The sequence below is a fragment of the Trichechus manatus genome, unplaced genomic scaffold, assembly GCF_000243295.1.
Source record: "Trichechus manatus latirostris isolate Lorelei unplaced genomic scaffold, TriManLat1.0 scaffold00159, whole genome shotgun sequence".
NCBI classification, from domain to species: Eukaryota; Metazoa; Chordata; class Mammalia; order Sirenia; family Trichechidae; genus Trichechus; species Trichechus manatus.
The window spans coordinates 966,427-978,777 of NW_004444095.1; the positions used below are offsets into that span (position 1 = coordinate 966,427).

General features: G+C 38.8%; 1 protein-coding gene across 1 annotated transcript in view; it reads right to left on the reverse strand.

Moving 5' to 3' along the window:
• Window positions 1-669: 669 nt before the first annotated feature.
• Window positions 670-12,351, reverse strand: part of DMD (dystrophin) — a 2,372,918-nt gene continuing 2,361,236 nt past the window's right edge. Inside the window, exon 77 of the mRNA XM_004386236.2 lies at window positions 670-821. Coding sequence (XP_004386293.1) covers window positions 724-821 — 98 coding nt within the window. The 3' untranslated portion in view covers window positions 670-723. The remainder of the gene's footprint in view (window positions 822-12,351) is intronic.

Sequence of the window (12,351 nt, forward strand, 5' to 3'; positions counted from 1 at the left end):
AGAGGCAATTTCTTTACATTAGGAAGTGGCAGGAACATCTGAACAAGAAATTTAAAAGATTTATAGAAATTTGTATCTATTTATCTATACACCTATAGTATTTATATACTTATAGACATATAGCTGTATAAAGTAAAAACCCACAACCAGCCCCACTCAGTCAACAACCTCAAAAGGAGCAGGGCGAAGTAGTCATTTGGTGGTATTAGAGAAAGTTCTATCTTTAATATGCAAGAAAAGAAAAGAAAAAAACCATGAATTTCATATGGATATCACGCTAAAAGGATGCAAAACAATGTGCTGCCTCAAAGTTTGTGTGTGTGTGTGTGTGTGTGTGTGCGCGCGCGTGTTCATTTTTAGGGGTTTTTATAAACAACTTTTTTTTTATAAAGCACACTTTAGTTTACAATCTTTCTTTATAACTGTTATAAATTTTTTAAACAACCCAAAATGCGTTCCATATAAAGAAATGGCAAGTTATTTAGCTATCAAGATTTTACATGTAGTTTTCTTATAACTTTTTTGTACAATTGCATAGACGTGTAAAACCTGCCATTGTTAACAAAACAATAACAGACTTAGAAACTACTGAAATCTACAGTATAGTACCACTATCCTTCACAAAAATATAGATTTTTTTTCTTGTAAACTCTTACTGTCTAATCCTCTTTTTTTTGTATGAATATTATAAAAACCATGCGGGAATCAGGAGTTGTAAAACATTTATTCTGCCCCTTCTTCGTCTGTCATGACTGAAACTAAGGATTCCATCGCTCTGCCCAAATCATCTGCCATGTGGAAAAGGCTTCCTACATTGTGTCCTGAAAAATAAGAAAGAAAGACTTTACAAAGGATGCAGATATCATCACCCTGATTCTTTACCATTGGGGGAAATCACTCCCCATTTCTAGGTGAAGACAACACAGAAGCTGCACCAGGGGTGTACACAACAGGGTTGGATTTCCACCAGTTTCCAGAAGCAAAGCCTTGTTAATGAAGCCATTCATTACGCGTTGTTAGTATCAGCTTAACCTTCGACCAGCCTACTGGCATTGTTTAAATGGAAAAATGTCAAACACTGCACTCATCTTCCCATAGTAAATACAGCAAAAGGATTCCATGGATAAGCACAAGATTCCTTCTCATGACAGGAATATTTCATGATGGGATACATCTTTTCCACCTTGCTGTGGGTGTTCATGTACAATCCACTTGTACTATAATTTTTCACTATCAAATCAACACCACCATAACTACCACCACCATCACTGCCTCCACCACCAACTCCACCACCTTTACCATCACCACCAATAACTCCACCACCCTCACCACTGCCACCACCACCAACTCCACCACCCTCACCACCACCACCACCAACTCCATCACCTTCACCACCACCACCAACTCCACCACCCCCAACACCAACACTGACTCTACCACCTTCACCACTGCCATCACCCCCCTCACCACCACCATCACCACCACTAACTCCACCCCCCTCACCACTGCCACCCCCACTACCACCATCATCACCTCCAATATCACCACCACCTCCACCACCACCACTACCACTATCATTATCATCATTACCACCACCATCACCACCACATGAAATCTTCATTTCAAGGCTGTTTCAAGCTGCTGGCTCACTTCTGAGGCTACGGTGGAGGTGACTGTTTTCTCTCTGCCTTTACTTGGGTTGAAAAATAAACTGTTGAATTGACCTTTTTGTACACGATTAACATTTGAATTAGGAAGCTTCAGAATAAAAATCACTTTTCATTCCAAATTCCTCCAGAGCCTAATTATAATAGGACCCACATGTACAGCATGGATATGGGTATCCTGTGAATCTATCTTTGATCTCTTCCTAAATGAGGGTTAACTATCGGATAACCTTTTTAATAATAATGTGGCATGACCTAGCATTAATCCCCCAGCATGGAACATAAGAGCAGTAAAATGGGTACTTTGGAACAAACTTTCAGATCTAGAATAAGATAATCTCAGACATAGTTTATGGCTTGCTTTTTCACGTATGTCCCATATTTTTAATTCTTGGACATTAGTAAATCATTCCACTATTCAGGTACTGCCTTTGGAACTAAAAATGCTTTACTGGGCTATTACTACCTTGCCATGTATCTACTTTACAGATTCCCATAATAATTGTTAAAATCCCAATAAAAATTAAATATAGACTAGGACAGGTATTCTAATATTTATTTCAAGAGACGTAGCTTTCTCAAAAATATGAGAGAGGATATCTGCAGAGGATTTGAGACTGCAAATATAAAAACTTTTAGCAAAGCATATGTACTGTTCATAAAGTGGGCCAACAGTTTGACAGCCCTGAGTGAAGAACTGAAATCATCTTTGGCTTTTTGTAAACCATAAAAACCACAGGAAGACACAGTGGGCCCTCTGCTGCTCCTTACAGCTTACAGCAAAAGTATGTAACTATTGCCCCCAGGTTGGAGGGCTTCCCCTATATCTATTTTTGATAGCCCGGCTCCCCTGGGAAAACTGCACACTTATTCATGCATAATTGAAAATGGATGGACTAACTGCAGATTTTTAATTACTCACAATCTTAACTGCTATTAACAAAACCAGTAAAAACAAAACCCAAGACCCTTACAACCTGATACCTGAATATAATCCAAATGATTTTTCATTACCCACATCTGATTATAGTATAGTCCACCTGGTAGCTAGACAATGTATTATAAGACATAAAGAAAAAAAAAAAGGGAAGAACTCATTTTTCCCCCTTATTGATATGAATCAAAAAGCGTCTATTAAGACTGTATGCTAGGTAACTTGGACTGCAGTTGAAAAGATAATAAAAACAAGTAAATGCATTTATAGATTATACACCCAAGTGATGCTTCCACTCCTTCAGTTGATGCCCAGTTACTACCTGAAAGGAAAATTATTGCGTGTCTGAAGAGGCATACGTTCCAAGCGTGTCTGCTATTAAACATTTACCAAGTAGTATTCTTAATATACCGCAAACACCCACAAAATGTTAGGTGGCCTTTAGCTTGTTGAGACTTAAATTTTTACAGCTGACCTTGTGGCTATCCCTATGCTATAAAAATCAAGAACTTTTCGAGGCACCTCACCGTATCTACGTTATGCCTTTGGTCACTTCATTTAAAAATACATACTTTACCAGAATTTAAATTTTTTTCATGGAAGTTTTCATTGGATCCAGAAACAAACAAACAAAAAAACAAAAAACATTACCTCTTTGACAAAATACTACCCCAAAGAATCATATCTCAGCCCACTGGGAGGGGTAAAACTGCACTGTAATATGGATACAGAAAACAGATTTGTACCGTGGTTCTGTTATCCACGTGTGTAGGGCAGAGCATTAGCGAAGTTATTAATTTTACCTGTCAGATTTTTCTAAAGTCAAAATTAAAATCTCTTACTATGAGTGCAAGAGGCACTGAAAAGACACCAGTATTCAGGCATTTGTAATCAGCTGCAGGCACAAGTTGACACGAAAAATAGGTCTATACAAAGTATTAATTTAATCCATTCTTAAGCAAGGATTGTTGAACACAAAGGCACCATGCGTTGAACACTAGGGCAGTTGTATGTTTTTCCAACTTTGTTCTAACTGTAACACATTCAGTCTCACACGCCACCACTGCCTGAGGGAGTTGTTTTCCACAGTGATTGGAATCGAGACTTTCTGGCAAGGATCCAAGACCTCAATAACAATCTGGCACTCTAACTTTTTTTAGAAAAAATACAATTCCCAAATAAATGGGTAGCATTCAGTTGGCCAAAGTGAAGCAAGAATACTGCAGTGAAATGTGCTTACCATTTTTTCCCCCCTATAATTTAATCTTTCAAAAAAAAATCTGGTCTACTGTACATTTGAGGGATTTTCATAGCATTAAAAATCATTATTGTCGTGGTTCTCTGGCTTTCTGGAAACTTATCTGACTATAATATACCTGAGGTAGTAAAGTCTCCAAATGCCTACATGACCTCAATTATATGTGCTGACCTTTTCTAAAATCCATTTATGAGAGACACATGTTCAGGATGGTCAAAATTACAGGGCAACTTTTCACAAAAAGTTCAGAGAAGTTATAAGGGGCACTTACCATAAGAATGAACCAAAGAAGTCTCACATAAGAAGTATATGAACCAGGCAAACTGTCAGGAGCATTCAATGCTTCACCAATTCAGGTTTCCTCAGTTTCTCCCCCCAGTCTACCACACCCTTCCTTGGACCCCATATCCCAAAGCCTTGGAAGGGAGCACTGGGGTAGACACACTGAAGGATCAATAATTCATCAGACTTGGATGGCATGGTGCTGGCAGAATTTCCAGTGTGGCTCCTTAAACATCTTCTCATAGGACTCTCCACACATCCAACCTGCCTCCCAGAACAGTACATACTATTGGCATCCCACAGGAGAGCTTCTCCTCTCCTTCACACTAAGCTCCTGGCAAGGAAAATCTGGTTTCACTTGAGCAGTCACTCAACACTTTGTCATCCAATAATCATTTGATGTTCAGATAGTATTCGTGGTAGAATAGGAGTAAGAAGCATCTTTCACTGTAAAACCCCAAACCACGTTTGATGATAACGCTGCATCCTACCTGTTTTACCGCACGTTGCTGTTGTTGTTAGATGCCGTGGAGCTGATTTCTGACTTACAGCGACCCCATGTGACAGAGTAGAACTGCCCCATAGTGTTTTCTAGGCTGTAATCTTTACGGGAGCAGATAGCCTGGTTTTCCTCCGTGGAACGGGCTGGTGGGTTCAAACCGCCCATCTTTTGGTTAGCAGCCAAGTGCTTAACTGTTGAGCCACCAGGACTCCTTTTTGACTTCACAAGTAGGCATTTTTACAAAACCCTCAAGACTCTAATATCTAATGTTTATACTGAATTGGTTATTGTTCTGTCAGGCTCCAAATGTCAGATAAAAAAAGGATGTCTTCTAAAGGGCATAGTTAAAATGATCTATGCCTTTCAAATACCATTTTCTAAAGTGGCAGTATAGCATAAAAGTTAAAGAGTATCACTCTGGAGCCAGACTGCCTGGATTTTCAAATTCTAGCTCTGTCACCTTAGACACATTGCTTACCCTCTCTTTGACTCAGTTTCCTTGTCTATAAAATGGGGTTAATAAGAGTACCTACCTCATAGCTTTGTCATGAAGATTACATGATGAGAAATATGGCAAGTGTTTAGAACAGTGCTTGGCACACAGCAAGTGCTCAAAAAAATGTTAGCTAAAACGGGAAAGAGTGTGGAAACCAGGGAAAAAGAAAACAAAAGAAAATGAAGTCATCCCAGAAGAATAAAAACCAAGGGCACTGGAAGAAAATGCTAGGGTCCTCGAAGTGGAAGAAGTTTTATGACTCATCAGTTATGTTGAAGACTAAATTTATTTTGAAGATTTTGTTCGTGTTGCAAACAGCAACAGATGACGAGCTACAGGATTCCAGCCTAGGGACTACAAAGAATTGCCATTTTAAAGAGATCCCTGCTCCCCCAACCCCTGGTCCTGTCATCATGGTGATGACAATGGTAATGAATATTTGAGGAATGTTCCTTATGAACTGCAAGTGGAGAGGTGGCTACCATCCTTACATGATGACACAACGTGTAATACACACATGCGCGTGCACACACACAATTCTTATACAAACGCCAAACATAGAAAGCAGGATGAGACAGACAGAAGCCATGGCTGTGAGCCTGAATCTCACTAACCTCTCTCATTGGCTTTCCAGGGGTATTTCTTCCTTTAATAATAGAGAGAGGGAGAGGCAGAGATATCAGAAAGGAAAAAAATGCATAAATATACAGTTTCATACCAAATTTGCTTCTTTTACCAAACAAATGTTGAGACAATTCATTTATTCCCTTCTGAAAAAAAAAAAGAAACAAAAAACCCAAAAAACACATCTAGTCAAGTAACTTTACATACACTTAAAATCAGTGTAAACAGATAACGTGATCCAAGAGACATTACTTATAGAATCCATAGAGTTCACACATTAAACTGAATGGAAACTGGCACAGAAATAGAAATCTGACAAATTGAGCATTCTTTTCAAGGGTGACTGTAGAATCTCAAATTTAATGTCCAAAAAATCTCAGAATCTCTTCACTCTGGACTTGACAGTCAGCACACTGAAATATAACAGTAGTTGACTTTGTATGCCAAAAGTCTGCACCCCAAATGCAATGCAAAATCCTACAGAGACTGGGCACTACCCTCTTAGGAGAATTTGTTCCATCTGGTAGAAGCTGAGCAGACCCATGATGGGATTGGGGGAATCTGAGAAAATAGAAGGAGAAAATGGGATGGGGAGAAGAGGTTAGCCCCATCAATGGGCAAGCCACAGGGCCAAATCCAAGAATGAGCCTTCAACTTCCTCCTCATAATTCAATAGTCATCAAAAGCCTAGAGAGTCAATGGCTAAAGAGCCACTGGCTTTGTTTTATAGGACCCTACATCTAGGTGCATTTATTTATTTTTGAATAGCAGATTCTGATGAGAAAGTGGTCTATGATAATATTCATAATTGGACAGAAAATTCAGAACCTCTGACCATACCTAGCATGTCTTATCTTAGGCACACAATTTCTTTTTATCTCCAGTGTCTTCAAACTGAAACACTGGTTTTCCAACTTCTGGAACACTTCCTGAAAAATCTGATATGGAATTCCAGTACTTACAGCAGATAAAAGCAGAGCTGTGAGAGATCCTATAGAGTATCTCCCATCCCCCCATGCTCAGAGGCTCCAAGATGATTAAAATTCCATGGAACAATTTGAGAATGACTAGTCTAGAATGAAGAAGTATGGAGCTAGTGTTCCAAAAGAAATCTTCCAAAACTCAAGTTTACGGTTCAAAACTTCTAATATACATTTAAAGGTTTTCTAAGGATGACGTACCTACCTACCTACTTACCCTCCCTCCTTCCTTCCTTCACTCCTTCCTTTCCTAACTGAGTCAGAGATTTCTTAGGAGTATAAAAACTGCATGTTTGAACATGGAAGGGCCAGGTAATTCATGACACTCTTCAAACCAGGGAAAAGAGAGTAGTGGGTGTTACCAGTGGTAGGCCCATGCCAGATGACAGAAAAAGGGGATGAGAGGAGAACTTTATTTCATCCTGTATAGTTCAAACGAATCCCAACATGAATTAATCACTCCTTTCTTTATGACTCCTTTAGCAAGGGCTTATTTTATTTTTTAATCTTTATACTTCATAGTTATACTGTCTGTTAATATAATTAATTTTCTTCCCCACAAGAATGTGAGCTCCTTGAGAGCAGGGTCCACATGTTATTCACCTACCTCTCTATCCCCAATATCTTGCAATATAACTGGAGCCTAAGGGTATTTGATAAATGTTGACTAAACTGAATCGGTAAGGTAGCAGCTAGGTCATGGCCAAGAGTTCTTCTGTGTTATAAGCAACTTGGTCTTGCCTGCTGCCTTTTAGCTTGGCTGCCAAGGGCTGGTGACATTCTGGCTAGCAACTATGGTCTATTTTTAAAATGTCAGAACTTTAGGAAAGACAGTTGCTAGAAAGCCATATGATTTAGTTTCAGAATGTAATTACAGTTCCCAGGATGAGAAAGTTTACATATTTTTATCAAGTCTACACCAAGCCATATTCAGAGCTCGGTATCAACTGGTCACTGCTGAATACCCAGCAAATGATTTCTGTTTTGTTACAGGCACTTCTTTGGAAACCATATTTTATGTAAAATGGCCCTCTCACAGCCATGTTAAATGGTAATCTCTTTCAGAACTCTCCCTCATCACTGGATTCCCAATGTGCTCATTGACAGAGCACAAAAGGAAGATCCTTTTTTCTGTTTAAAAAAGAAAAAGTTAAAGACAAAGATTATTTCTACTGTATTGGAAATTGTCCAATTCAAACAAAATAGAGGTTAATTGGTTACAACATTTTAAAAATTTCTTCACTAAAAATAAATAAAACAAAAAAATAGAAGTGCCAGATAAAAGTTTTACTTCATAAATATATTCTTTAGAAATGAGTTTCTTTAGCCCTCCACCTAGGGTGTCCATCTGACAATGTGGTATGTTGTCAGGAAATGAATCAGGAGAAAAGTGAAGTGTGCTGGGGGAGTTTGGAGTCTAAATAAAGCGTTTGGTCAGGTCTGGAGAGGTCTAGTTTCCTCATGGAGTCTGAACTTGAAACTGTTAGTTGTAATTCATTATTTCAGAGTCATACTTTACTTGCAGGATGTGACTGTTTCTGTGTGCCCTTAGCTTCTTTTATCTTAGGTGTTTTAAAAAGGTTAAGGAAGAAAGAGTTCCTTTTTAGACTTTCTGTTTGTTTCATTACAAGTCAAAGAAGATTCAAATAGCTACATTTTAAATATCAAAACATGCAGGCTTTTTGGTGAACATGGATATATAACTGTTTAAATCAATTCCAAAACACAGTTTGGCTGAGCTGAAGTTTGACCAGCACTGAAGCTTGTGGTTGTACACATGAAATGAGCTAGAACGGACGGCAAAATATTAGTGCAAAGCAGGGGTAGGTAAACTTTTTCTATAAAGGACCAGGTAGTAAAGACTTCAGGCTTTGTGAGTCATGTAGTCTCTGTAGCAACTGCTCAACTCTGCTGCAATTATTCTGCCCTTATAGCATGAAAGCACCCATAGACAATATGTAAATAAATGGGTGTGGTTGTGTCTCAATAAAACTTTATTTATCAAAACAGGCAGTGGGCCAAATCTGGCCCCTGGTGTAACGGGATAAGTGCTCAGATCCTTTGTGGAAGCAGACGGAAAACAGAATGGTACCCGAAAGGAGGCAAATGATGCTTCCATCTGCCTTTGTTCCTTATGTTGCCCTTCCATAAAAGAACCACAGAACAAGAACTGAATTTTAAAAGATGGCAGGATTTACAAAGCTGTTGGGCTGGTAATTTAGAGGCATTTAATAGAGTGTATGGGGGCTTCTTTGTGAGAGGGTGATATGAGAGGGAGAAGATGGCATGAGCTGTTCAGGATAAAAATAATGTTGCAGAGGTCAGCAGATAAGAGATTATATAGGCAGCAGAAACACCCACATAGCACTGCTAACTGCTTTCTGGATTGTCTCACTGTACCAAGAGCTTATCTTAGATCCTATCATTCATTAATCTATATAATGTGACACCTCATTTTAGAGAGCCCAATAGCATACCACTGACTAGGAAAGCACTTCCTTTGTCAATGCACATACATATAAAATACCTTTGTTAGACTGGTAATGATCAGCAATTTATGGACAAATCGCTTAGGGGGCTTATTTTAAAATTATACTTATTGTTTGTTCCACCCATGTAGTGTTCCAATAAAATAATGGTGGAGATTTAGAAAAGGCATCTTATAATGACTTTTATTACTGTGGAATTCAACTTCTACACATACTTACAGCCAGAGGGACAGATTATAGATAGATAATAGACACATTACACAAAAATTGGCTAACGTTAAGTGTTTAATATACACAGAGACACTCAAATTCCCCTAGCAGTTGTGAATAACTATCTCCACATGATTGATCGGGAAAGAGATAATCACAAAGCTAAATGTACACACAGTCACACCTTGGACATACTGTAATTTATACTGGCTATTACGCAGCATAGTGTTGGCCATCGGTTATTACTAAATGGAGAAGCATACAACCCCTTTATTAATTTGGATAACAGTTTAGCAAGGCCATTGAGATAAGATCAGAAGCCTGATTTCACTTCTGAATGGCCATGAACAAGGTACTTAACTTCTCTGGGTGTCCAGGTACTCTTTGTGAAGATGAAAGCTATAGTTGGTAAGTTAAGGTCCACCTCCAAGTCAAAACTGTGGTAAACGGTAGCAACAACAACAACACAAGTTGTAAATTTAAAATACACAAAAACGCCCCTAGCTCTATACTTTTCATTTGTAAAAAACCTACTAGTTTTTAAAAAGTCTTTTCCTCTGTGGGCAATTATCCAGCAGGGTTGAGTAAACCATGAGGTGGTATTTAATAGCACATTTCCACTAAATGTCTGACCTCTGGCTCTGACATCTGTTTTGAGTTACTCAAACAGCTGTCCAAAACAGCTGTAGCAATCATGAACTTCATTTTTTTGTAACACAACAATGGGAACATGGATGGCAGACTTAGATTCAAAGTAAAAAGTCCTCTAAGACATTAGCAAGGTCTTGGGAGGAACTTCCACGGTAAAAAATTTTAATTTTAATCTTTTTTGGGAAAGATATTCAGCTGGCCCAGGAAAACTGAGATTAGTTAGATCAATATTTTTAAACCACTGGATCAGAAAACTAGTTTAGTGGGTCGCAACCAGCATTTTATTTTAAAATAAACTGAATAGTGAAACAGCGTATGTTGCATGTAATATGAAAATTATTGCTACATAAAACATGTTTGATGTATATATGGTGTATATATATATATGTGTGTATGTGTGTGTGTCTTTATACACAACTTATTTTATATCCTTATCCCAGTTTGAGATGTAATATGTTTTTCTTATTACAGATAATGGTCAAAAAAGGTTGAAAGTCACTATGCTGGATGTCAAAGATAGTGTTTATAAAGGAGATGGAGGTTGAACAAGAACTTTTCAAGGCCCTTCCATTTGGGAGAATCTATAATCCTGAGATGTTAAGATTCTCAAGGACTTCTGTTTAGTATCATCTTAACATACCTACCAACTGGTAAGATGGTCCCGCCAAACTCTACCCCTCTTTTTTAAAGAAACGAGGATGCCAAAAAGTGTTGCTATGGAAAAACCAACTTTTTAGAGTGCACTGATATTTAGCCTATTTTTACAATGATGAGACATTTTATCCATTTGAATTTGGGGAGAAAAAAGCCTATAACAAGGCTAAATTTGGCAGGAAGTAAAAGACTTGCCAGATTTTCCAGCACCTTAGCTACTCTCTTCTTATATGTTTTATGTGTGTTTGTTTTTTCAGGAATATGAATTAATTCTCTCAGGCCACTGGGGAATTATGGAGTAAGTAGGAACTTAGTGAATGGAACCAATATCAGACGAGGCATCCTCATCCCATATTTGAAAACTCAAATCAGCATTTAAGGGATGATAAGCTTCCACAGGCAGTAATTTAGTCAGCACTATCCAGGTGGCCTGAGTGAATAGAGTTTTCCAAGATTCCTCAGAAGTAAATCAACATCATACATGCAAATACAACATCAGAGATGTTAACTGCCAAATACCACATCAGAGGAGGTATGTTTCTATTCTTCCCAGGTAGCTTCTTCCAAACCCACGTGGTGTCTAGCTTCAAGGACACTTAACGGGGGATGCAGGGAAAGGGTGTAAAGGATTTCACCTTCAAACTAACTAGGATGTACCCAGGTACGAAATGGGGTCTAAGGAGGCAAGGCTGCTTATGGGGAAGCAGAGCCATGTACCCTGCTATAGCTTCTTCTCTGCTATACTCTGGTTATTTAGGTGTGGAAGAAGTGACCAGGACACCAACAAAGCAGCTACTAACTTCCCACAGTGTAGATATGCAGGCCACCAGCATAGGGTTCAAGGAACTGGGAAAAGACACGTGTCTGTGACCTTCAAGGGGAAGCTTGAGGGTAATAAAATGTATACTTGACATGAGGCCAAAGGTCCTGTCCCCCCTACTAGCAGTGTGACCTTGAAGAAGACACTTCTTCTGCCTGAGGTTAACCCCTTCCTAGTTATCTAACAGGCTAGTTCTGGGATTCATTCATGTCATAACCATCTCCATTACAGCAATAATGTTACTATACTGTGATTTGAACTTCTTTGGAACTCTGCATCCCTAATTGACCATAAGCACCTTGAAGGCAAGGAACTAGTCTTTTCTTCTGTGCATTCCTAGCACCTCCACCAGCACACAGTAAGTGCTAGTCAAAGCTGACAGGATGAAGCAATTAGGATAAAGGTGAAAGAATTTGATTAATGCCCAGCCTGGGCATAGTCTTCTTATTATGAATAATGGCATCTAGGGAGAGGAAATGCCTAAGATAGTCAGGATGGGGATGGGGCTGGGATGGGTGGTGAGAGGGTGGGTGGAAAACAGATAAGATTTTTATCTGGTAAAATCAACACATCAGAGGCGCTCAGCAGTGAAAAGATGGCTGGTGCAGACATTTAAAATTAGCTTCCCCTGACGGTTCCTTAGCAACGCTCTATCCGAACATTATTGCTTTTAATGTGTACTGCGCAACCTTCACTCATACATCAAATAGGTAGGAAATGATCATTGTTCACTGACACTGAACAAAAAGACAGGAAAAACATACAACTCAAAACACCCTCCTAA